This window comes from Mustela nigripes, chromosome 14, assembly GCF_022355385.1.
Source record: "Mustela nigripes isolate SB6536 chromosome 14, MUSNIG.SB6536, whole genome shotgun sequence".
Lineage (NCBI taxonomy): Eukaryota > Metazoa > Chordata > Mammalia > Carnivora > Mustelidae > Mustela > Mustela nigripes.
Genome location: NC_081570.1, coordinates 105,052,655 through 105,079,806, shown reverse-complemented (window position 1 = coordinate 105,079,806; position 27,152 = coordinate 105,052,655). Strand labels below are relative to the sequence as shown.

The 27,152-nt window shown below is 43.8% G+C and overlaps 3 protein-coding genes across 3 annotated transcripts; 2 read left to right on the top strand and 1 right to left on the bottom strand.

Moving 5' to 3' along the window:
• Positions 1 to 14,453: 14,453 nt before the first annotated feature.
• LOC132002127 (uncharacterized) lies at positions 14,454 to 16,178 on the bottom strand. Its single transcript, XM_059377120.1, has 2 exons — positions 16,142 to 16,178; positions 14,454 to 15,587 (listed from the first exon to the last, which is right to left on the bottom strand). The coding sequence occupies exons 1-2, from the start codon at positions 16,176 to 16,178 to the stop codon at positions 14,956 to 14,958; spliced, it is 669 nt and encodes a 222-aa protein (XP_059233103.1). The 3' UTR covers positions 14,454 to 14,955.
• A 6,340-nt stretch (positions 16,179 to 22,518) lies between these two features.
• On the top strand, positions 22,519 to 22,991 carry LOC132001426 (histone H3). The gene has a single exon (XM_059376006.1). It carries the CDS (start codon positions 22,535 to 22,537, stop codon positions 22,943 to 22,945), a length of 411 nt encoding a protein of 136 aa, XP_059231989.1. The 5' UTR covers positions 22,519 to 22,534; the 3' UTR covers positions 22,946 to 22,991.
• Positions 22,992 to 23,623: 632 nt separating this feature from the next.
• Positions 23,624 to 24,361, top strand: LOC132001427 (histone H2B type 2-F). The gene has a single exon (XM_059376007.1). It carries the CDS (start codon positions 23,917 to 23,919, stop codon positions 24,295 to 24,297), a length of 381 nt encoding a protein of 126 aa, XP_059231990.1. The 5' UTR covers positions 23,624 to 23,916; the 3' UTR covers positions 24,298 to 24,361.
• The last annotated feature ends 2,791 nt before the right edge of the window (positions 24,362 to 27,152 follow it).

Sequence of the window (27,152 nt, the reverse complement as noted above, 5' to 3'; positions counted from 1 at the left end):
CCTTTTGGGAGATGGCGGTGCGCGCTTGCTTTACTCTGGGACGCAGAGGGAGGGGCATGCCCTTTTAGCAGCTCCACAGTGACTTAGGTTGTAATCTGTCCGAGCAGAAGAGGGGCTTTCAGGCTTGAGAGGAGCCCGAGACGGCCAGGAACCCCTAGGGGAAGCTCGGGACTCGCCTTCCAGAGCGCGTCCCACGCCTTTCTAGGCCACCGGGAGTGGCATTCGCGCCGGAAGTGGCCCCGAGAGGCACCGCGCTCCGGCTGGGGAGGGAAATCGCCACCTTGGTATGGCCCAACCTCTGCCGGGTCAAGTTCGGGATTTCTGAGTTTTGAGTGTGCCTAATCCTCCCATTTTTCGCCGGTAGGATAAGTCCTATCTTCTATCTCTAAGACGGAATTGGGGTCGCAGGGACAGGCTGGAACGTGACTGCGGTGAGCTGGGCCCTCGCTGATGCATTCTCCGCATAGACCCGTAGAAGTGAGACTCGTGTGTTCTGTGAAGGTCTCTAAAAGCTTGGACTCGCGTCTGGATTTTCTGTTCAGACTCGGAATTGCTTTGTTAAGACACGTGCGAACGCTTCAGGTATCTGAGAGGTTACCCAGAGAAAAAAACAGATGGGTGGCTTCTGAGTGAAAGTTCTTGGGGAGAGTAAAGAGGCAGCCCTCCTTTGGGAGATGAATTTTAGCACAATCAGGAAATAATGAGGGTGTGGGCCTTAAGAATGGTTCTTGCACCATTTAGGAAGTGGAAGTGCAAGCTCTCGAGTGGGAGAGTCCTGCCGACCCCCCTCCACAGAGCTCTACAGGTCTGAGATGCTACGGGTACAGGTGCAAATGCTCTGCTGGTCTTAGATGACACCTCTTTTTAACCTTAGTTATTTCCTTGCCCCGGAATGGGCCAAGACTTGGGTTTTCGGTTTTGTTGCAGCGCAGTGACAGGTTAAAAATATTCCAGCAGGAATTCACAAGGGAAAGAAGAGGAAAGGAAGGAAACAGTTGTTTTGTAAGTTCCTGTTCCCTCCCTGAAAAGCTGGAGACCAGAGAATTTTCTCAGGGACTGGGTCACACCAATCTCCAGGGCATACCCCCAGGTTCCTATTCAGACCATTATTCCCTATTTAGGCCCTCATTGCAGGATAAATCCATGGGTCTTGTGACTATTATCTGAGTTAATAAGTCACTTTTAGAGGTGGGGGTGGGAGAGGGCACCACCTTTGCACCCATCATCTTATCCATCATCCCATCCATCCATCTTTCAGGCACATAATAGGGCTTTCTGAGGCTCTCAGGTGTGGCTTGTCCAACATCTCAGGCCCAGGAGTGGCTGAACTGACCCTGGAAGCTGTGATGTCGGTTACAGGTGTCAGTCCTCTACATCCTGCACTTGCCCCCAGTATCACACTGCTTCAAGCTACCAATCTGAGTGCCTGTAACCTCCAGAAGTCTCCCTGTCTGAACCTCAAAGGGAAATTTATTGGCATTGTTGATAGTCAGAAATAGAAGAAAATCTTATGTTCCTGTTGCTGGAAAAGCCTCCCCTCCCAGCAATCTTTCAAATCTTTAAGAGACCAGCACAGACAGTACATCAATACAAGACAACAATTTAAAATGTAAGTATTCATATTTAATAATTTCTGTACTTAAATGTCTACTCTTAGGTGAGAGTTAAGAGATAGTTAAGGACAAAGTAAATAAATGTTATTCCTGTAGCAATTAGCTTCTACACAGCTAACTGGGTTGCAGGAAAAGTCTACCCTGAACCTGCATCTGCATTTTTTTTTTTAAGAATTTTATTAATTTATTTGACAACACAAGCCAGGGGAAAGGCAGAAGGAGGGAGAAACAGGCTCCCCACTGAGCGGAAAGCCTGTTGCAGGACACTGGGGTCTTGATCTGAGCCAAAGGCAGGCATTTAACTGACTGAGTTACCCAGGTGCCCCAGAGCCTGGGATTTTCGAGAAGCGAAAACCAGTTTTTGTTCAGATGTAAATTGGCCTTAGGGTAGGGGGTGTATTTGCATGTGTAGGTGTAAGCTCTGTGGTATGGCCCTGTGGGCACTACCTTTTCTTCCTTGGAAGAGGACTTGGTCTCCAGGTTCACACCCTTTCCTGGTCATCCTTATCCTTCTCCATATCCCCATCTCAAACTTCTCGTATTCTCCTCCTCTTCTCTGCCAGGCCCACCGATATTCCTGGTTTCAGCCATGCTGGCCTTGGCTTTTTCTTACTTCCAGCTCAAAAGAGATCATGGATTCCCTGCTTGTCATATCTCTGCTTCCCTCAAGTGCTCCCAAGTTGGTATTTTCTGCCATGTCCCCTGTCTTGAGCTGTACACTAATATTTTTAACTGCCAGGTGGCCAGTTTCTTCTGGATAGGTTAATAAGCCCTTCACACTCATCTTATTTGTAAAAGTACATCATCTTGCTTCCCAAAGCTATTTTCCCCCTTCCATATTCACCATCTTTTGAAAGATACCTTCATCCCCCAGGCTGCTCGGGGCAGAAGTTCCTTGCTCTTCCCCTTTGTCCAAATTTCAGGAGGCACCAAATGTTATCAAATCTACTTTCTGACTTTCAATTCCAACACACTTTCTCTATCTATCCAGGTTAACTGAGCCCACCCCTCACCCCCGACTCTGATCTGGAGGATTAAGCTTTCAGGCTAGACTCTGCCCTGCCAGTAAGCTTCCACTCTGTCACTCTCGTGTTTTAATTTTTTCTACCTTCTTCCCATTCCCTTCAGGTTAAAGCCTACCTTCTTTTGTATGGTAGTTCAGAGCAATGGAGGTTAAATGACTAGTTGGGGCTCAGCTATTAGACGAACCCAAACTTGAAGGCCTTGACTTCAGCAGGTAAATCTCGGTAGGCCTTACTTTTCCAGTTTGAAAAATGGGGACATTTGTAAAATGGGAACATCTTACGAATAGTGTTTTTGGAAATATTAAAAGTGACCATTCTTAAGGAACCTAGCACAATGTCTGGTCCAGAATAAACATTCAGTTAATTTGAGCTACTTTATTAACCCTTATCAAATTTAAAAGATCCCCGTAAGAATTGATGTACATCTAGTTCCTGCCATTTCTCAGAGCCTTCCCAGCTTTTGGACCCCCTGCCAGGCAAACAAGTAAGTTCTAGCCCCATGGAACATCTGCAATCCCCCAGGATACCATGTCTTCACACATTCCATTTCTTCTATCTAGAATTTCTTCTGTCCTCCCCTTTTTGGTAACCCCAAGAACCCCTGCTCATTCTTCAGGATCCAGCCCTTATGTAGCCCCTCCTTCCCTTTCTCTTCCTCCTCCTCATCTCCTTGCCTCTCCCTCTACCTCTACTTACTCCCCTTCCTTTACCCTCAGCAGTAGGCCAGCAGCATTGCTCAGGGTGAAGATCATCTTGTTTTCTGTCTTGCTCAGGCCTGTGGCATCAGCACCCAGGGTGCATGGCATGCCCCAGGGAGTCAGGAAATGCTTGACGAGGGGCACGACCTTTGGCTTTTACACAAAGAAGTTGGGAATAAGAGGCCCCAGCTCTTGGGTCCCTGCAGTTAGAGATGAAGAGGAGCTCTGAACTGGACCTTGGCAAAGAACTTCCAAGGTCCTTGGGGTCGTGTCTTGGAACGTGGGAACAAGAAAGTGCCTGAGAGCAGAGTGTCTGGAAAACCTGTTCCTGGTGATAGTAACTGAGAAAAGAGTTTCCTGAGCTCTACCCCCACCAGCACCCCCAATCTGTTCCTGAATGTAGACGATCTGGGGAGAAATGTCTCCCTTTATATCCCCAAAGACCTCAGATTTAGAACTGCTAATTGGATTTTTTGAGGATGTGATGGGGGACCAGGAGCACACAGTAAAGTGTACGCAAGGAGAGGTGGGAAGAGGAGAGATAAGAGGATAGAAAAGGAGGCCCAGGGTCCTTGCTGCTACAAACTGGGCTTGACGTCTGAGGCCCATTGCAGGTAGGACCAGGGCTCCTGACCCCTAACCAGGGAAAGCCTCCCAAGAGGCTGGGATCTCCATTTCTTCCTGTGTAAAGCAGGATCATAAATGTACCCAATGCACGAATGTTGTGAGGATGAAGAGAGACCATATAGTCCATACAAAATGCTTGGAACAGAACCTTACAAGTCCTCATAAATCAGTATTAATAGTATCATTAACATCGAGGGTGTAAATATTAGTGACATTCATAGGAATTGATGTATGTTACAACACTGTCAAGTCACAATCATGATACACATAAAAACTGATGAATAATTGTAACCACACAACCAGCTTCTAGACTGTGTGGGTACGCAGTGATAATATCTAGGTCCAGGTTCCTAGATGGCTTAGGGCTCATCTTTCACTCACCTGTCATTCAATTCACAATAAGCCTGGGGGTGAGGAAGGGCTTTTTTTTCTTTTTAAGATTTTATTTATTTGGCAGAGAGAGAGCACAAGCAGGGGGAGCAGCAGGCAGAGGGAGAAGCAGGCTTCCCGCTGAGCAGGGAGCCCCGATGCAGGACTTGATCCTAGGATCCAGGCAGATGCTTAACCAGCTGTGCCACCCAGGCATCCCTGGTTCCTGTTTTCTAAATCAATTCTACCACCTGCTAATGGGTTACAACCTGAAACTGAAAAACACTGCAATAAAGAAAATTATGAACAAAGTAAAATCATCACTGAAATGAAAAATTGTTATTATTTTGTTTGGCAGGAATCCTAGCATCTCTTCATGCCTGGAAGCATATGCATGAGTTTGCAACATTTATGGAAATGAGTTCTCCAGGCTGTGTGAGGAGCCCTGCGCTATAATGGAAGGCATTCTGTGCCAGGTGACAGAGAAGGTTCGGATGCGTTCAGAAGCTCAGAGGGAAAGGTGACTTCTAACAGAGGGAATCAGGGAGCTCTTCCTGTAGGAGAACTTGGGCTGAGGCCAGGAGTCTTAATCCAGGCAGAGGAACGAGAAAAAGATGAGGAGAACTGTGAGTGGAGGCCAGACCACAGGGTGACTCAAGGGTGGGAATGGGAAATGACTTTTCAGTCATTTCTGACTCTGAGGCCAGCTTCTTGGGGGTTTTTTTGGGAGTCAGCATGCTGACCTGGGGAGGGGTAAATTTTATTCTGTAAACAGGATAGGGGAAAGGATTACAGAAGAGGAAGCAAAATATTTAACAAATACATAAAGAGAGATGCTCAGAAATATTAGCAATCAGATACACCCGGATGGCTCAGTGAGTTAAGCGTCTGGCTCTTGACTTTGGCTTAGGTCATGACTGCAGGATCGTGAAACGGAGTCCTGTGTCAGGCTCACACTGGGCACAAGCCTGTTTAAGATTCTCCCTCTCCCTCTGCCCCTCCCTACCTCCCAAAACCTGTGCTCACGCATGCTTTTTATCTCTCAAAAAATATATAAATAAATAAGCAAATAAATAAATAAAAGTAATCAGAGAAAGGCAAATTAAAGCGATAGGAGATGGCACTTTACTCTGGACACTGGGAAATATTGGAAAGCTGAATAATGCCAAGGGTTAGCCAGGATGGAGGGCTTCAATGGTTGGTGTCCTACTGGTGGGGTGTGGACTAGGAAAGCCTTTCTGAAGAGCAGCCTGGTGCTTCTTAGGCCAATTAGGGATACACATGCGAGGAAGCAACAATTCTGTTTTAAGGGTTTTTTTTTTAAGTTTTTTTGTTTTTGTTTTTGTTTTTTTTTGACAGAGAGAGAGATACAGTGAGAAAGAGAGAGCACAAGCAGGGGGAGTGGGAGAGGGAGAAGCAAACTCTCCAGTGAACAGGGAGCCCGATGCGGGGCTGGATCCCAAGACCCTGGGATCATGACCTGCGCTGAAGGCAGACGCTTAATGACTAAGCCACCCAGACACCCCAACAATTCTGTTTTTGAATATTTATTCAAAACTTCACCTACAGGCCTATCAGGGCACATGACATTAGAAACCATGTGGGTATTTGTCACTGGGAGAGCAGATGGAGAAAGTATGCTGGATTCACTCCCTGGGGGACTCTGCGGCAGGAAGAGACAGTGGAGTCAATGGACACATAACTAGGACAGATCTTAAAAACATAGTTCTGAGGGAAATAAGATAAGGAATGGAATTCGATGTAAAACAATACTATTTATGTATTATGTAAAACAATACTAATTATGTAAATTAAAAGACAGTATATTTTGAAATCATGCATAGAAACAAAAAGATAGTTAAAACACAGCAGAATGGTTTTCTATGTGGAGTGAAGGAAAGTTTGGGAAATGAGGATAAAAGAGAACAAGGAAAGGGAGGGAAGCCAATTGAGGGTCGTGCCTCAAGTAGGTGGGTCACAGAATCCGAGCTGTGTGTAAAGAAGGCCAATCTGGGGTGAAGGCGCAAAAGGAGTGAGAGATTAGTGCCCAAGGTGGGAGGCCAGGACAGAGGCCACACGGACATCACAGATCAGGGGTGTTGAGGATGAGAACAAGGAAATCAGCCACAGCGATGGAGGGGAGGGAAAGTTTTGGCATTTTTGCATGTGGAAGATTGCCATAGCCTGGAATGGGGAAGGGACAGAAGAGGTTGTTGTGGGCAAAAGTGACCAAAGATTTCTCTAGACCTTCCTGCCTGAGTGACTAGGAGGATGTCACCTCGTGGGAATAGGCAGCCTGGGAGGGGGCGCCACTGAGGTTTGCACATCAAGTCCCACAGGGTCAGAGCTCTCAATAGGCAGGAGCAAGTAGCTGTGACCTTCAGGCAGCTGGGAATGTGGATCTGGCCCTAGATCTAGTTACCCCGATGGGTTCTCTCATCTGCCTTTAGGAGCTGGAGAAACACGTGGGTGGTCCTGGGAAGAGCTTGTAAAGACATGGCCCAAAGGAGAGGCCTCTTAAAAACATCTACTCCACTTTAGGGATCTGGTGGGGAATGGAAGCTGGTGCCAAGTTTTGTCCTGGAACTACAGGGAATATTTATATTATTTATTTTATTTATTTGATATTTTTATAAATATATTCATATTTACATAAAATACACAATATATTTATATACTTATATTTATAACATGTTCATAATATATCTGTGTTATGTAAATATAAATATATATTATATAAGTAATATAATATATAAGTAATATTTATAAAATATATAAATAATATAAGAAATCTATATATACATATATAATAAAATATATGAATATACATTTGTATAACTATATAAATAATACATTATAAAATATATTTTATGCATTTATTATATTTATTTATTATAGTATTGTTATTATATTTTCTCATTATATTTAATGAGAAAATTGGACCAGATGGGGTCCTTTCCATCACCAATATTGTATGGTCTTTAATTAACAATTAAATCAAAGAGTGGTATCTAAATTCCACCCAGATGTCGCCACAAATTTGGGGAAACCAGGGATTTCCATGCCTCCTGCCAGCACATCTCTTTTTCCAGTATCTTTTTCAGTGCTGCTGCTACCATTCTTGTCCAGGGCCCTCTCTGGCTTATAACCGCCTCTTAACTGGTTTCAGTTTCTCATTCTCTGCCCCCTTCAGTCCAGCTTGCACCCAAAAGGGTCACTCTAAACTTGCCCAGAATCAACCCAGATCTCTAGGCTTTATTCTTTTGACTCTAATCGGCTCTGTCTTTTCTCAAGATTCTCCAAGATTCAGCTTTTTAGGGTATTGTTAGCTATGGTATTGTGATATACAATACCATATATTGTATGGTACCATACATATATATACCATATATATACCATATATATATATACAAATACCATATATATATATACAAATATATATTTGGTCTTTGTCCCAGTTAATCTCACTCTCTAAAGCTATATAAACTCTGTATAAACTTCTGTCTCGATCTGCCTCATTCTTATTAAAGGATGTAGCTTCTCACTTAAAAGATGCTTCTTGGGTGGCTCAGTGGGTAGCCTCTGCCTTCGGTTCAGGTCATGATCCTGGGATCAAGCTCCTCATCGGGCTCTCTGTTCAGCAAGGAGCCTGCTTCCCTCTCTCTCTCTGCCTGCTTCTCTGCCTTCTTGTGATCTCTCTCTGTGTCAAATAAATAAATAATATAATCTCCAAAAAAAAAAAAAAGATGCTTCTTATTTACTCAGACTCATGTTAATGGATATTTAGGTACTATCCAGATTTTTGCTACTAAAAACACTGCTACAATTTATTATCCTTGTGCACAGAACTTGGAGTATATTTTTCAGTAATTTTGGTAATTATTGCTAAATGGTCTTCCGAAAATTTCAGGCTCTGGATGTCGGTTAACTTTTAAATCTGGCTGGTTTGTTATCTGGTTCTGAATCTCACAGTCCCTCTCAGGCACCCAGATGAGTAAAAAGTTAGGTGTTTCCTGGTCTTGCAAATTTTCTGAAGACAGCGGTTCCTCTCCAGCTCATCAGGGCCCCTGATCTGGGCTAAACTTTGAGCTTCTGAGTAAGTTTTTTCAGCCAGGTTTTGATTTTGGGTTTCTGTTTCTTTTTAAACAGTCTTTTTTTTTTTTTTTTAAAGATTTTATTTATTTATTTGACAGAGATCACAAGTAGGCAGAGGAGGCAGGCAGAGAGAGAGGAGGAAACAGGCTGCCTGCGGAGCAGAGAGCCCGATGTGGGGCTCGATCCTAGGACCCTGGGATCATGACCTGAGCTGAAGGCAGAGGCTTTAACCCACTGAGCCACCCAGGTGCCCCTTGGGTTTCTGTTTCTTTGATTGCTCTTTTTCCCTTCCTCTCTTCCTTTACTACTTGGTTTTTGTGTTTAACTCTCTTTGAGGGTTTATTGTTACATTGCCCTAGCATTGCAAAGCTGTAGAAAAGGAAATGAGGGGCTGGTGCCCCTCGGGTCATCGGGATGACCTCCTGGGTCCTTGCTCAGCCCATTCCAGCCTGGTCCATGGCTCTGTAGACTCACAAATTTCATTTTGCTGGTAGGCTGGGCGTAGGGGTCTCTGAGGACCTAGATCCCACTGACCAGACTCTGAAGGGACAAATGCATAAACCCTATTAATACCTGTTGTCATTAATAGGCAGTAGCATGTATTGAGTGCCAGACATAGGGCTAACTGCTTTGTAAACATTAATACATGTTATCCACGTAAAACCCTGACATGGTAAATATTCTTTCCCTCCCAATACTACTAATAAATAATATGCAGTTCAGAGATTAAGGAATTTCCCCAAGGTTTTACTGTTAGTAAATGGTGAAGTTAAGACCCTAACCCAAACAGTCTGGTTCTAGAAATTGAGCCCTTAATTTCCGACGCGAAGTGGAACTGAAGTGGAATCCGTTCCATTTGCTAGCTTCCTGCTGGCTAACCTGTACAGGAAGCCAAACTTCAGTCAGAAAGTTGGGGAGGAGCATGGAGGCAGGTGACCTCAGGCCCTACCATTATAGAGTCGGAATGCTGTTTCACTCTAAAGGCGGCTCATTGCAGGAACTGGATATGCTCCCTAGAGCCAGGATCCCATCTGCCCTGGAGGGTATCTGGATGGTCACAATGCCATGGTTGTGTCTTTACCCACCCACCCCTTGTTTCCAGCCCTCTTCTATAATGTAGTTGTTGTAGTAAGAAATTATTTCACTGTAATCATGGCTTCCCACTCTGTTACCAGACAAGGAATCCCAGAATTCACGGAACACGAAGGTTCACAGGCCATATGAAGACAGATATACCAAATCACACAGTTAATTACAACCAGTTAACACATACACCAAGGAGGAAGGGGAAGGTGATGGGGGAAATCAGCACACTTAGAAGAGATTATAGTGATGGCAGAAGCACCACACGATGTCCAACCTTGACTTACATGATCTGTCCCAGCTTGATCAGCCTTCCCAACTCATGCTGCAGTTAAGAGGATTACAGCTGAGCAGGGGCGTGGAGGCTCGGCAGATGGAAGGTGTCTGAAGCTAACTTATGCTCACTCCATCACAATAACCTGCTGAATAGCTATGGATTTCCCTGTGTGTGGCAGGCAGAGGACATACTGGGCCACAGCTGGTCTCACCAGTGGATGGCTGATTTAAGGCTTGAACACTGGGTACCTCATGTACCTCATGAATATTCAGCATGGTTCTTGTCCCTTCAAACCCCACCCCCATATCTCTGTTTACCACACATACTCTACTTATATTATTTCTGTTAACATGTCTCAGAAGCTATGCTTACTTATTATCTACAATTAGTTTCTTCCCTCTTATTTTTCTTTCTATAGTAGAATTCACTTTTTTTTTTTTTTTTTTTTTTTGAGAGGGAGAGGTTTGGCAAAAGGGGAGAGACAGAGTCTTAAGCAGACTGCATGCCCAGTGCAGAGCCCGAAGCGGGGCTTAATCTCACAACCCTGAGATCACGACCTGAGCCAAAACCTAGAGTCAGACACTCTACCACCTCAGCCACCCATGTGCCCCAAGAAGTGAATGTCCTTAAATAATGCATTTAACAGTTAATGCATTATAATGTTAATGCATTATAACAGTCAACTCAGCTGGGGAATCTATTTGATTCTTTAAGATGACTTTACATTTTTCTGATTTAATCCTGAAAAATACGGCCCTGTCAACCTGTTTAGACCTCATTTTTACTGTCACCATCCTCTCAAAATTTCGGCTATACTGTCTCCCCACCACACTCATTATAGAGCATGTAAGAACTAGATTGGGTGAAATAGGCAATAAATACACCAACTTTAGTTTCTTTTTATATTACTTCAGGGCTTTAATCTTTCATATAGATCTCCTTTGGTCCTTAAAACATTCCTGTGAAAAAGACAGGAATTCTCGGTAACACTAAAGATGAGAAAACTGAACTTTGGCAAAGCTAAGATTTGTCATGGTTCATACAGCCCAGACTCCCTATCTATCTATCTATCTGTCTATTATCTATCTTGTGATTGTTTGGGGGGAAAATTATACATGCTTATTTTAAGAAATTCAAACAATTCAGAAATGTTCAGTAAATATAACAAAAACCAACACCAAGAAATCATTCTACAATTTTTTTTTAAGATTTATTTATTTATTTGACAGACAGAGATCACATGTAGGCAGAGAGGCAGGCAGAGAGAGAGGAAGGGAAGCAGGCTCTCTGCTGAACAGAGAGCCTGATGTGGGGCTCCATGGCTCCATTCTAGGACCCTGGGATCATGACCTGAGCGGAAGGCAGAGGCTCCAACCCACTGAGCCACACAGGTGCTCCCATTCTACAATTTTTATAAACCTTCCTGGTAATTCTCCATACAGCCATAATTATTTGTATTTTATATATATGTATGTATATATATATATATATATATATATATATATATATATGTATATGTTTGTATATATACTTTAAAACTTTCTGTGTAAATGATAGCTCAGGTCTTTTGGCTCAAGTAGAGAAGTAACATGTTAGAAGTAACATAGCTAGAATAGGAAGCACAGAGTGAAAGTTTTCCAAGGAAGAAAATAAGAATGTCATGAAGGGGGGTTCCTGGGTGGCTCAGTGGGTTAAAGCCTCTGCCTTCGGCTGAGGTCATAATCCCAGGGTCCTAAGGTCGAGCCCCACATCCAGCTCTCTGCTCAGCAGGAAGCCTGCTTCCTCCACTCTCTTTCTCTGCCTGCCTCTCTGCCTACTTGTGATCTCTGTCAAATAAATAAATAAATTCTTTAAAAAAAAAAAAAAAGAGAGAGAATGTAGTGAAGGATGACTCAGCAGCGGCTGGCCTGGGTTTCTGGGAGGATAATGCAGCTATTCTGACAAGTAGGGAGCCTGGAAAGGGAAGGTAAGACTTCAGACTGGTCCACTGTGAGGTTTGACTGGCCAGTGGGGCACTTAAGTGCCTCTACTTCCATGTGGAGGTAGACTAGCAGACAGAGATCACATGTATATATATATACATATATATCATGGATATATATATATTCTAGCGGAAGTCCTGAAATCACCCAGGGAGGAAATCACAGGTGGTTTGCAGAGAGCATCTGAGTGATTCAGGGGTGAAAATGAGAAATAAATTATCTTGTCGGAGATTAAAGAGATTAAGGAGCTATATTCCTGTTACAGGTGGTTAAGAGCAATAACAAAAAGCCACATATTAACGTAAAAAGATGCAGAACGTGTATTCTGTAATTTGGCAATACTCAGAGGCTGGGTAGAGCTAACAGAAGATTCAGTTATGCCATATAATAGTATTTAGTGAAGGAGAGAAGATGAGAACAAGGATCACTGTTAAAATCGCTGTAAAGAAGATGCCTAATTAATAGGTAAAGGACAATAGCTTGGAGAAATTTGAGAAGAAAAAACATATCCATTGATTACAAAATTCAATAGTATTAAAACACAAGCCATTATTATTTAGGAAAACAAGCTGGCTACACTTTTCATTCATACATCTTTTATGTTTGCCCCAAATACTTTAAGGAAACAAACTGTTTTACCAATATTTTGTGCTAGAGAAAATTTACTAGGATCATTTCCACAGTGTTTTTTTGTGTGTGTGTTTATTCCCTTCAAAAAAAGCAAAATTTAACATTTTGGTAAACAAATTATGACAATATATATTCAGATGTAAATACTTTAGTTTCATTTAGAGAAAAACTGCTATGTAGACCAGAGGTTCTTAAACTGGGTATAATCACCTGGAAGGTTTGTTAATACACAGATTGCTAGGTCTTACTCCTTTGAATTTCAGTAAGTCTGGGTGGTTCCAAGATTTTGCATTTCTAACGAGTTCCCAAGTGATCTGAAGTTCCTAGATGAGAGACTACGTTTGAGAATGGCCAGTTTAGACAAAGGACATGATCCCCACCCCCTTACGTTATTCTCTGAGTTCTCTTCAAACTTCTGGTATCTCCTCCTCCAGAGTACCTCAGTGAGGATCAGATATAGTCAATCCTCATTGCCCTTAAAATTAAAAACAAACAAACAAACAAAAACACAATGAAACTTGCCACAAGCCCCACTTCCACAGCCAGTATTTCCCATTTCCCAGCAACCGGGACTTCTGCAGGGTTAGGACTCCTACGGTAATTATTGTCTACATTTCTCATCCTACTGGACCTGTGCAACATGTGCCATTCTGCCAATTATGTAAATATATATGTATTTTATGTATTTTTCCTCCAACAGGGCAAATCTCTCATCCCTTGGCTTTCTGGCATCTCTATTGCTAAGTCAGGTTTTACACCTACTTCACCTTCAAGTGTTTGATCTAATGAGAGCAGGCAAGTGTGGAGACCAATCAAAGTAAGAGCGAGCCTATCCGTGGGGAACTGACCTAGTATTTTTTGTCTCAACTACATACATATTCATCTGTAAAATTATAAGCCAGAAATGCTGAAAAAAAATTTCTGCTTGCAAATGTAGTAACACAAAACTATGATTAGGTTTAAGGATAAGCAATGTGGACCCACCACTCAATCCAAATCAGAACAATTAGAAGTGGTAGTGCTGGGACACCTGGGCAGCTCAGCTGGCTAAGCGGCTGCCTTCGGCTTAGGTCCTAGGATCGAGTTTGTCACTGGGCTCCTTGCTCAGTGAGGAGCCTGCTTTTCTCTCTCCCTCTCTGCCACTCTGCCTGCCTGTGCTCTCTCTGTCAAAAAAATAAATACAATCTTTAAAAAACAAAAAAAAAGTGGTAGTGCAGAGAATGCCTTACTGTGATCTAGTCTAGATCAATTGGTCTAGAACAATTTGCTTTACTTTTGTCAAAAATTGTGCTTTCTCGGGGCGCCTGGTTGGCTTAGTTGGTTGGGCAACTGCCTTCGGCTCAGGTCACGGTCCCGGAGTCCCGGAATCGAGTCCCGCATCGGGCTCCCAGCTCCATGGGGAGTCTGCTTCTCCCTCTGACCTTCTCGATTCTCATGCTCTCTCTCACTGTCTCTCTCTCAACTAAATAAATAAATAAAATCTTAAAAAAAAAAAAATGTGCTTTCTGTATTGATGGGTATATATTCCTAGTTCTCTACAACAGGCCCTAACAGAAAAAGTCAAATACCTGAATTAACTGTTTCCTCCAGACTTGCTACCTTAAGACTATATGGTTTGCTTGGCGTGCTCTCTCTCTCTCTCTCTCTATATATATATATATATATATATTTTTTTTTTAACTTATTTGTCAGAGCACAAGCAGGAGAATCAGCAGACAGAGGGAATAGCAGGCTTCCTGCTGAGCAAGGAGCTGGATTCGGGACTCAATCCCAGAACCCTGGGATCATGACCTGAGCTGAAGGTAGACACCTAACCGACTTAGGGAGCCACCCAGGTGTCCAAGTTGGCTCAGCTTTTTGAGCAGGTTTGAAGCTGCATCTGTATCTTTGCAATGTCTTCACTGAAATCGTCTTCTAGGCCTTTGACTTAAGTTCTTCCTTAGATATAGCATCAAAAAAGAAAAAGAAAAAAAGGTACTCAGCAGACAATATGCCAAACTTGCTCTAAAACTGCACTAATGAGCTCATCTGTTCTAATAACCTAGATTTATCCTGAATGTTGGCTGATGACTGGACTTCAGTGCTCTTGCTCCTTTTGGGTAAGAATACAGATCACAAAGCAAGGCCCGCTATGAAGAGGGCCCTTAAATCATCTAGTCCCCACCCTCTTGCTGTAGAGCTGGGAAGTGAAACCAAAAATAAATTGGGGCTTAAATCCACCGAACAGCCTAGCCGGCATCTGGGTTGCAAGCCTCCCCAGTTTGCCCAAGCAGATGCAGCGTGCTAGAGAACTCGACCTTCACGGAACTCTTATTTTTCACAGACCAGCAATCACAAATGACAGCGTACCGAGAAACAAACGGAAAGGCTGCTTAAATCTGGAACCTAATCTTTAACAGGAGGCGAGCAAATGAAAAGCATTTTTAGTGAATGACTTGGATTCAGGGTGGTTAGCGCTGCAGGAACCATTACTTCCCACGAAGCTTGCCAACTCTAGCCCAACTCCCAAAGCAAAGTTGCCCAAGATCTACCCTAAGCGTCCAGCTCTTCTGAAAACTAGATGGTTGGCCCTAAAAAGGGCCGTTGGCATGGATCCACGCAGAAGGGGAAGTTCAAGCCGCTTAGCCCCCCAAAGCCATACAGGGTGCGCCCCTGTCGCTGGAGAGCATACACCACGTCCATGGCAGTGACCGTCTTGCGCTTGGCGTGCTCGGTATAGGTGACTGCGTCCCGGATGACGTTCTCCAAGAACACCTTCAGCACACCCCGAGTCTCCTCGTAGAGGAGGCCGAAGATCCGCTTGACGCCTCCACGCCGGGCAAGGCGCCGAATCGCCGGTTTGGTAATACCCTGGATGTTGTCCCTCAACACCTTGCGGTGGCGCTTGGCACCGCCTTTGCCCAGGCCCTTACCGCCCTTTCCTCGTCCTGACACAGCAACTGCAGCTCGCAAACACAACTTTTGGAAAGGTGAGGGTACCGGTCCCCTTAATATACAAGACTGCCGGACCAGATTGAGAACAGAAGGCGCGTGGAGGGGAAGCCCGCCCCAAATTGTCCCCGCCCGCTCGGCTTCGCGTCCTTTCTTCTCGGCGATGTTCCCAGTCCCGCTTCCTCGCTCTCCACGGCTCCCTCTGGCGGGCTCTTGAAACAAGCACCTACCGGCCCTCGTCCCGGGAGAACACAGATCTCAACGCCAGGCTTCCGGCTACCGCAACTGTCTTTCACCTTCGTCTCTCTCCATTTGCGGACTCCCCCGGGCATAAAATGTAGGCTAAGAAAGGTCTTTCTGGTGGGAGAAGACGAAAGGAAGGGCAAACGGAGTGGAGAGACGGGGAGGAGTACACAGCGCTGGCGCAGGGTCTCATCCCGAGTAAAGGGCCGCGGGGTTCCGAAGCACGGTTGCAGAGAAAAGCCACAAAAGCAGGTCCGACGCTTTGGCAGACCTAGAAGGTCACGGCCAGTGGCGCCGCACCTGTGTGTGTGCGGAGCGTGGGCAGAAAGCGCCGTAATTTCGTAGTCTAGTGTGTTTTGTTGATGGTGGGGGCATGGAATTTCACGTCCCCCGGGAGAAATCAGATCCTAGGCAAGTTGGTTTTACTCTATTTGCAAGCCTTCTCATGGAGGTCAGTGAATCCAACCCACTGTCATCCAAAGCTCAGCCGAAAGAAGCAATATATACAGAAAGAAGACAAGGATGTTCTGTGTCCCGTTTCTACAGATCCTCTAAAGTCGACCCTTGCTTGCAGCCAGAAATCGGTGGCAGAATTGTGTCCCCATGGATGCCCCACGTGGAGCTAGCAAAGTTTGCTGAATTGGGTGTCTCAAGGGGAAATCTCCTTTTTGAAGATCATTGCCAGAAACTGCCCTATGAAGTTGGTTGAGGTCCTTTAGTGATAGCATGTTTGTTACTTTACCAGGGCCTTCTGTAAGGAGAATCCACCAGAAGATGGTTTCTGAATCAGAAAGAATTACCCCTTTTTTTCTGAGGGATGTGTATTATCTTAAATCTTACATGCCTTTTTTCCTCTCCTGGCTCTATCTTTTATATGCCAGTGAGTCCCAGTAATATATCTTTATCCAGACTTCTAGGCTCCAGGCATAGAGATCCTCCTGGTTGTTCTTCAGTCGCTTTAAACTAAAAAATCTCAAAATGCTTAAACTTCAAAGCTCCAAGGTGTGTCTCTAATGGGGGCTGAGGGAATCCATTCTCTTCCTTCTTCCCCAGCCATAAACCTTGTTCTCTGCTCATTGAATGGTGCCACCATCATCACTTGCCTAAATCAATGCCCTGGGATTCACAATAGGTGTTGATTACAAAAATTAAATGAAAGGAATGTTGATAAAGAACGTACCTTTCAAAAATAGCCTTTTTCTTCCTTCCTTCTCTCCTACCTCTCTGTCCCCTTCCTTCCTCCTTTCCCCCCTTTCCCTCCCTTCTTCCCTCCTCACTTCCTTCCCTTCCCTCTCTCCTTCCTTCCTTCCCTTCTTTTTCTTTTTCTTCTTTCTTTTTTCCAGACAGGCTGTATATTCATTGAATTGTGAACATTCTGTCCTAATTTTCCCCATAAACCAGAGATAGTGTCCTACTACCATCTGTGGCCTGAACTTAAGAACAACAACAAAAGACCCCAAGTAATTTACCTTTCTCATGGAAAATTTTCTGAGCGGCTTTTAGGTGGAAAGGGGTAGGTCAGAGAGCCCCTCCTTTATCTGTTGTTTCTCTAGTAACTTCAGCTCAAAATAATTAACCCACCAGAGTGGCATATTTGGGGATGGTACCTTCTGAACCCTGCCAACTAAAATTTGCTGTAGAGACAGGAAAATCTTACCTTTACCTGCTTAGGTTTTTTCTATTGGGCCTGATCATTAAATTGTCACAAGACGGATTAACGGGAGAAAAGCATAGAAATCTATTTACTGAGTTTTCTTTGACACTGGAGCCCTTGTAAGTAAATGAAGACCCAGAGAAGCAGTTAGAGTTGACTGCTTATAGACTGAATCGGACAGAAGAGTGAATCATGAAAATGTCACAAGATAGAAGGGTTTTGGCTAGGGCAGTTCATGGTGGAAAAATCGCTAGGAAGATAAGGGTCAGTTTAACAAAGGTTTCTTTGTGCAGACTTCTCTTGGCACCAACTCCCCATCCTCGGTGAAAAGAATGCGGTCTTCCTACTTGTATAGGGAAGACATCTTCCATGTGGGTCTTTCGTCTCCTGTTTTTAGGAAAGAAACAGAGGTCAGAGCATACTTATTGCACCTGCTGTTTTTCATGTACCTTTAGCTCAAAATAATTCATGTGCCAAATGGCATAATTTAGGGGTGGTATATTCTGTCACTGATGGGGTTTGTGACATGCATATTAAATATTTAAAGGGGAAGAAATCTTGAGAAAGGGATATAAGCAGGAAGGTCATTGTCAACTTCCCTCCAAAGCCTTCTCCCTTGAAACAGGTCATAAAACCTTCTTGTGGCTTCTCTGTAGGAGTAGAGGGACAGATGAGGAAAGGAGCATCTTTGGTTCTAAAGACAAAGGGACCCACAGAAGAAATCTAACAAACAGGATTCGTTACCTTCTCTGGCTTATTAGATTTACTTCAGACTCTGTACCCTACCGCATTTCTTTGGAGTGCCTACACTTCACCACAGAGAGCACAAAAGTACTCCGGTCAAACTGTTTCTTTGGATCTTCATTTCTTTAGGAAGGTTCCCACATCACATAAAACTTGTATTAAATACCTGTGTGTTCTCTTCCGCTGTTGGTTCTGTCTTTGTTGGTTTAATTTTAAGTCCCCAGCTGGGTACCCGAAGAGACTGAGGAAAACTTTCCTTCCCTACGCCACCCCTCACTGCACAGGACAAGGACTGATGTTACGGTAAAAGGGGGAAGTTTTCATCCAATGAGCAAGGTGTTGAGGGTATGACTTTATCTCAGAGTGGAGTTAAGGAAAGAAGGTCAAAAGCCCCTGGCTTCTGAGTTTGGTCCAGGGTTAAGGGCTACCTAAGATTAAAGGAAGTCTTGTCATTCATGTGTGTAATTTAAGAAACAAAACAAATGAACAAAGGAAAAAGAGAGAGCGAGACAAACCAAAAATAGATCCTTAAGAGAAGAAACTGATGTATACCAGAAAGTGGGGGTGGGGGCAGTTAAATAAGTGATTTAAAAATTAAAATTAAAAATAAAAAGATGAAAACCAATCGGGCACATGGCTGGCCCAAACCACAAACCAAAGATTCAGTCTCATCTTGAGGGTGCTTGAAGCCCTGGGGGTGTCTGCAATCAAAGACTGAACACAAATTCAATCAAAGACTGAACACAAATAATTTAGTCCATTATTTTTATATTAAGAACAAACACATGCACATACAACACATTATCCTTTTCTTTTACCTGTTAATTTCCTGGGGCAAATGTTAAATTTCATTCATATGCTCTTCCCCCATTCACCACTAAATAATGAAACTTCAGGGCTCAATCTGGAAACTGCAGATTCTTATTATTCCTGGCAAAAGAAATTTTAGAGATATTAGTAGGAGAAAAATACTCCCTTTTCCCCACAGCAGCAGCAAATCAGAGGTTCTTCTGCATTGTCAAATTTACTTTTTTTTTTTTCAAGATTTTATTTATCAGAGAGAGAGAGAGAGCGTGCACAAGCAGGCAGAGGCGCAGAGAGAAGCGGGCTCCAGGCTGAGCAAGGAGCCCGATGGGGACTCACCCCAGGACTCTGGAATCCTGACCCTAGCCAAAGGCAGCGGCCCAATTGACTGAGCCACCCAGGCATCCCAAATTTACTTCTGATAGAGTACTGTATTGAGAACACTCACAGGAATCATTCCCTTGTCCAATGTGGAGACCAGGGGAAATCAAACAATTATGGATCTGAATTCTGTTGTTAAAGGTGACTTCTAAGTGTTGGGGAGCAAGAATTTCCTGTCTCTTTCAAGGTCCTTCTACCTAGACTAAGAATCAAACTGACATGAGACAGATTAATAGAAAATCACATTTAATTCTGTGTGTACAAGGAATCTACACAGACATGGAAATTCCAAAGGCAGGTAAGATGAACTAAGGAGAAGGAGTAGGGGCCTGGGACTTCAAAAGGAAGGAATGTGATTCACAGGAAGATGAAAAAGAGTCCATGTTTGGTAAACATACGTCTGCTGGGCCCCTCAGAAACAATGGGACACAAAGGACTTTGATCAAACAGGCCTTGCTAGGTTCCTCCCTGTTGACCAGACCTAGTTCATGGTGTAAGGTAGTTATCCACGGTGACAGATGTCTTTCTGGAGCAGGTCCTCTATCTCAATTCTTTTTAGGTAGGTGTAGGAGAGGTAAAAAGCTTTTCTTCAATCTACTGGGTTTTGATTGCTTTTTTATTTTATATATATATATATATATATATATATTTTTTTTTTTTATGGATTTTATTTACCTATTTGTCAGAGAGAGAGCAAGAGAGCCAGCACAAGCAGGGAGAACAGCAGGCAGAGGCAGAAGCAGGCTCTCTGCTGAGCAAGGAGCCTGATGTGGGACTAGATTCCAGGACCCTGGGATCACGACCTGAGCCAAAGGCAGATGTATAAGCGACTGAGCCACCCGGGTGCCCCTTTTGATTGCTTTTTAAACTTGAAATAATCCTCACGCTTGACCTTTACATCTGTAAATAACAACTTGTTCTATTCTGAAGATAGAAGAAGACTCTTAGAATTTTCTTATTCTCTATTTTATAGAGGTAAAATACATCCCATGACTGCGGGATTTTGTATAAATGTACATTGTAGGGGAGCAAAACTTTGCTCCCCCAGAAAGTGTTTCTTTGGCACATAGATTATTTTAGGCTGATTATTTTTAGGAAGCAGAAGACTAAAAAGATTTTTCTTTTTGCCTTCCTCTTAACAGCTTAAAAGAACTCAGATAGAGGAGCTGCTCTAGGAAGGGAACTATGTATGACCCTAGAAAATTACTGTACAGTATGCCCTAGGTGTGGTAGACAGGGAGGAACCCAGCAAAGTCTGTTTACTGAAATTCTTTTCTATACCTCATTGTTTCCCAATGGCCCAGCAAACATTTGTTCACCAAACATTAACTCATGTTATCGTCTTCTAATGGTCTTTCTTCCCTTTGCAGTCCCAGACCTTGACTGATCCCTTTCTTAGCCATGGATAGCATATAAACCTCAATTGCCTGACTGCCTTGGGTCTCATATTCTTTTATGATTTTCTTATATTCCTATATGATTTTCTCCTGTTAATTGGTCTCATGTCAATTTAATTCTTAGGCCAGCCCAGAAAAAAAAAAAAAAAATTAAGGGTTAGAGCAAAGTTTTCACTCCCCAACAATAGCTAAACAATCTTCTTCATATCTAAATGAATCCCATGGCCAAGAATGCCTATATTAAAAAAGAACACCTCAAAGAAATGTGAGGCCATTGTGGGCTGCTTTAGGCTGCCATCCAGATCCCCAGATGGCAATAGTTCAGTGGGGAAAAAACACTGAGGAGTTTGATTGCATGACGTGAATATTCTTCAGTGCTTTAAAATGTGCGTCAAGCCTGATGAAACTGGAAATCCATTATAAGTTCATTCTTTTGTTTTATGGTATCATGCAGGCCTTGTTACTTGCCTGGGACAAGCCATAACTTCTCTGAGACTCTGTCTTTTTATCTGTGGAATGGGGAAAATAGCATCTATTTCACAGAGTTGGGATTAAACAAGACAGTGTATGTAGAAGAACTTTTAAATACTGAGTCATGCTCTCTATATGTTCGTCATTATTACAAAACAACCACAGGAAGGGGTGACAGCTGTTCACATTAGTTACACTTTTGCAGGACATCTAAGGTCTCCCTAGAGCAGGAGACTGTGCTGCTCATGGGGACACTTGAAGATATGAAAAGAAGTTTCTAGGTTGTTTAGTGTTCAGGAAATCCCCTCAAAATAACTTTTATTCTGCCTTCAGCAGGAAGATGATCATTGATATTGATACCATAAAGTAAGTTTTAAGCTTGTTGGGCCTGACTGTGTTCACAGGTTTGAGGTTTGTTTGTTTGTTTTTTTATATAAGGTTTGGATGCAATGCTCTTTCAATAGAATGAGCATATGATTAAAAGTTATATATTAACTTTCACACTTTTTAAGCATTGGTAACCTTACATGACTTGTTTTATGACATGTAATTTTCTGAGCAATACTTCAAAGCATATGAAATAACTAAAAAGCAGAGAATCTTCAATTTTCTTATAGAGAATAGAAAAAATGAAACTTTTAGATGGAACTACTTTATTGAAGAAAATATGTTAGCAACTCAGTGATCAACGAATAATTTATTTGCTTTGAAATTTTATTATAGCTTTTAATCTGATAAGCAAGTTGACTCTTTACAAACTATTCACTATTCACAATTTCTCCTTGTAAATGAGAAATTAACATTTCCAGTCCTATATTCCTTGACTTAGAAGCATCTCGTCTACAGGACCTGGATGGCCATTGATGGATTGAGGGGAGGGAACCGTACTCCAACGTGAAAAACCCAAGGAAAGGCGGAATGCTCTACCCTGCAGGTTACGGCTGATTAGCACAAGATTTCGTAGTTCCGAAGTTGGGTAAACATAAATTCAATTTTTTGTTCCTTCAATTACATACTGTTTTGTTGAATCACCGTCGTACTGTAATGCAACTAACGCGCTTAGCACAGAGTCAGGCGGTAAATAAATGTTAGCTATGGGATTGGAGTTACAATAACTCTTAACTGGAAGGAAATGGAAGCTGAAACCTAGTTCATGGAAAGGCGTGTTTTTTATTTCGAAGGCACCTGTTAAAAAATAAATCCCAGGCTAGCAAAAACACTTTAAAAATTGCTCTTTCAAAATGACACCAATTTAAAGGAAGGATCTACATTTTTTTACATTTTACGTCTTACGTTTTTTACGTTCGTGATCGGCGAGATTACAGAAAAGTACGGAAAGGTGAATAAAGAGGGACAGATTAGCATAACAATCTACCCGAGCAAAGAGGATTGAATTTTAGCCAATGACATCACACTCTGGAGGTTCCTAACCATTCTGGCCCAATCAAGACAAGGATACGTCTATAAATAAGACTGCCTGGGACTTGTCGGGGAAAAACAGTAAAACGTCATGGCTCGCACGAAGCAGACGGCCCGCAAGTCGACCGGTGGCAAGGCCCCGCGCAAGCAGCTGGCCACCAAGGCGGCCCGCAAGAGCGCGCCGGCCACGGGCGGCGTGAAGAAGCCGCACCGCTACCGGCCGGGCACCGTGGCCCTGCGGGAGATCCGGCGCTACCAGAAGTCCACCGAACTGCTGATCCGCAAGCTGCCGTTCCAGCGGCTGGTGCGCGAGATCGCGCAGGACTTCAAGACGGACCTGCGCTTCCAGAGCTCGGCGGTCATGGCGCTGCAGGAGGCGAGCGAGGCCTACCTGGTGGGTCTGTTCGAGGACACGAACCTGTGCGCCATCCACGCCAAGCGCGTCACCATCATGCCCAAGGACATCCAGCTGGCGCGCCGCATCCGCGGGGAGCGGGCTTGAATGAGCGCTCAGCTTGAGGTTCCATCCTATTCAAAGGCTCTTTTCAGAGCCACCCAAGTTTTCATGAAGAGCAGCTGTGCAGTTTTTCGCCTGTGGCGGCCTTGGTATGGCGCACCGGTGCACTGGATAGAGACATCAGGGGCAACTCGCACGTGTCGGGTAGTGAGATCATAGAATCAGCCTTAGTCGGCTGGCGCGCTAAAACAGCTGAAATGGTTTATAGATCATTTTTGCCAATCCTGCTTTTTAGGTGCGGAGTTACTTAAAAGTCGAGCGTCAGATACAGAAATTAAGTGGGAAGACCGTCATGTGGGGTTGTGATAATGGCTGGAATGGGAATCTGAGTTTATCAGCCAGATTTTACAGTTGGGAGAACTAAACCAGATGTAAGTGCCTGTTTAAATACTGAAGTCTTTTCCCTGGTATATGTTTTAAGAATTGTAAAGGCGGTGACCTAATATGTTCCTCATTGCATAATCTAAGCGGCGCAAACAGGAATTTGAGGGAAACACCGGATTTTTTTTTTTTTTTTTTTTGAGATGTGGGCTTAGGTATTCTAAAACCCAAAAAGCAAAACAAACTTCCACAAAGCATAGAGAAGTAAAACGGTGCAAAAATAGGAGAAAGTTGTCTTCACCTGTTCTTCAGATCTCTTTCGTACGCAGGCATAGGACTGAAAAGTGAAAACCATCCTCTAAAGCCCCCAAACAGGTGAAACTATTGGGTAGCCTGAAATGGAATATTTTGATTGGCTAAGAACACATTTACTCTGCTAGCCACTAAGGAAGTATGAGCCGATGCTTTATCTATGTGGACTCCACCCCCTATGACGACATTGTTGGAAATTAACCAATAAAAATGCAGGCGTGTACGAGCCTTCATTTGCATACAGGCTCTATAAGTAGCGCGTAACCAAGCCCTTCGAAAATAGTCCGGATCGTTCCTGGCGTGTGGTGTTTCTTCTTGCAAAAATGCCTGATCCAGCAAAGTCGGCTCCTGCTCCCAAGAAAGGCTCTAAGAAAGCTGTTACCAAAGTGCAGAAGAAGGACGGCAAGAAGCGCAAGCGCAGCCGTAAGGAGAGCTATTCCGTTTACGTGTATAAAGTGTTGAAGCAGGTGCACCCGGACACCGGCATCTCGTCCAAGGCCATGGGCATCATGAACTCCTTCGTCAACGACATCTTCGAGCGCATCGCCGGCGAGGCCTCCCGATTGGCGCATTACAACAAGCGCTCCACCATCACGTCGCGGGAGATCCAGACGGCCGTGCGCCTGCTGCTGCCCGGCGAGCTGGCCAAGCACGCCGTGTCCGAGGGCACCAAGGCGGTCACCAAGTACACCAGCTCGAAGTAAGGGCACGTAAAGGACGCAATAGAACAGCTACTTGACCCAAACGGCTCTTTTCAGAGCCACTTAATTTGTCACAGAAAGTGGCTGTTAACACCTGCTTGAAGATTGGCTTTTGGTTAGGCAGGGTGGGCCTGTAAACTCGAGAACATTTGGGTTTGGGGCTAGGTTGGGACCGTGGTAAAGATTACCGGGGCTCTTAAAATCTGGAGCCTGTGTGTGGTGGTGTCCCCTAGTGGCACGACTCTTACTGGTAAGGAAAAACTAGTTGCCAAAATGGTCTCTACCTTGTTCTACGGAGTTCGCGATGGAAGCTTAGATACAGGTGAGTGAGCAAGCAGGTTTGCTATAGTTTAAAGTTGTTTTGTTTTTGGTGGGGGGTGCTGTTTTACTTTTCTGTCTAAATGTCAACCCAAAGGTTTCTAAGTGAGCTGGAATTTGTTTTTCTTAGCGTACCCGTGGAAGTCCCTCCATTCCCCACTGCCTTAATGTTCTATTCGTAAACGTTTCTCGGTGTCTGTCAAGAACGATGAGCAATAAAGCAATATGCTTTAGTCTACTGACCTATGTGTGAGTTCCGACTTCGCACTCCTTACCTAACTTCCTCCTTAACCCAATCCTTCAGCCAGGTAAAAAATTTTGCCTTCCCACCCTTTGGATTTAGTCCCAGCCTGGAGACAAAGTCATCTCCTGGGGAGGGATGCTAACTGGCTTTTAGTGGGTAAAGGTCAGGGATACCGATAATTCCAAAATGCATAGGGCAGCCCCCACAGCCAAGAGTTCATCACCTCTGCAACCCCAGTCCTTGTGTGGCAGTTGGTAGACCCAGCGCCCAGACTTCTGTTACATCAGGATTTCTCATTTGGCTTGAATCTTCCTTCCGCCCCACCATGTAGTCAATGTTACTGCTTTTGGTGAAAGCTGAGCAGAACGCAGGTTTACTCTGATTACTTAACACTGCACAGGAAAATTACCTTATCCAGGGCAAGGAACTTGTTTTTCTGTAACAGTTTTCCTGGTTATAAGAACCACCTTGGTGCTTGTTAGATGGATTTCCAGGTGCCTGTCCTGGAACTTCCTGATAAAGCCAGGTTAAAGTGGGGACTGGGGAGTTAGGTGGTTTTTAGTGTTCTCTGGTGTATTTTTTTTTTTTTTTAAAGTTTGGGGTGCATGGTATGCAAAGGACACAACTAACCTATGGGATGAATTTCTAAAGACCCCTTAGATCAAAACTTGCATAATTCAAGACATCCCGACAGAGGCTGGTGAATGCCTTACCAAACCACAGGTACCCTTAAGGTGAAAGGAAAAATCATTTCCAGTTCATTTGGCAAGCTTTGAAATTAAGCCATTCTTGATCAATATTAAGGAATTTGCTTGACAAGTTTGTGTTTAAAATAAATTTATTTTAAACATTTTATTTTGTCAGAGAGCATAAGCAGGCAGAGAAGCAGGCTCCCCACTAAGCAAGGAGCCCAATTGGGGATTCGATAGCAGGACCCCAGGACCATGACCTGAGCCGAAGGCAGCTGCCCAACTGATAGCCACCCAGGCGTCCCATGGATTTTATTTATAATGTAAGAGTTCAAATTGACATCCACTTAAAGTTACATAAAATGAGCTGTATATGATTCCTTTCCCTGGAAAATGAAGATTTTTCTGAGTCATTTTCCCTGGCAAGAGGGATGACTCACTGAGAATTTTAATTTCCCAGTGAAAGAAAAGAAATTGTTATGCGGCACATTTTATAATTGGAAAAGTTAATAAGTGAAAAGGGCAGGGTGTCTGTGTTCTACTCTGTCAAGTTACCAGCCTCTCAGAGACCCCATCTGGTGTCCTCCCCTTGGATCTTGCAGGCTCTCCTCGCTGAGTGACCCATGTTTCTCATGGTCTTTAGAAGTTGTTAGAGCATTGTCAGCTGGCTCACCTAATCAAAAGTTATATCATTAATTACTCATGACCAAAAGAGTAAGCCTCAGCCCCTTATCCTGAAACTAAAGGTCTTCTGCCATCTGGCCAAAACTTTCCCCTTCAGTTGCTTGTTTTCCTCCGATCTCTGGCAGAGCCAAAATGCAGTACCCACTGTCCTGTACTGCCTCTTCTCTTTCTTTGTGCCTTTGTTAGGTGGTCCTTCTAAACTGTACTACTTTCTGTTGCTCTCACACTACTCATTGTCTGTCTGTCCGCTGGTACCGTTGCTCACATCTTGGTCCTCGAAGCCTTCCCATCCCATTCTAGGTCATAGGAAGTCTTTCTCCTTTTAACTCTTAAGGCTTTCTTTGTTCCTTGCACAATGAATTTTCAATTAACTATAGCCTTGTGAACTAGGTAGCCCCTTTTCCTTAGATTTTTTCCCTTGCTTCTACATGTTCTTGTTTGTCTTCTAATAGAAGACACGGTTTAATTTTTTAAGATTTTATTTATTCATTTGTTAGAGAGCACGCATAAGCAGAGGGAGAAGCAGACTCCCCGCTGAGCAAGGATCCTAATGCAGAACTCAAACCTAGGACCCTGGGATCACAACCTGAGCCGAAGGCAGCTGCTTAAAGGACTGAGCCACCCAGACGTCCCCAGGGTTTACTTTCTTAAAAAATTACTCCTTGGGGGGTGCCTGGGTGGCTCAGTGGGTTAAAGCCTCTGCCTTCAGCTCAGGTCATGATCCCAGGGTCCTGGGATCGAGTCCTGCATCGGGCTCTCTGCTCAGCAGGGAGCCTGCTTCCTCCTCCTCTCTCTCTCTCTCTCTCTCTCTCTCTCTCTCTCTGCCTGCCTCTATGCCTACTTGTGATCTCTGCCTGTCAAATAAATAAATAAAATCATAAAAAAAAATTACTCCTTGGGAATTTTCACAAAGGCTGTTCTAG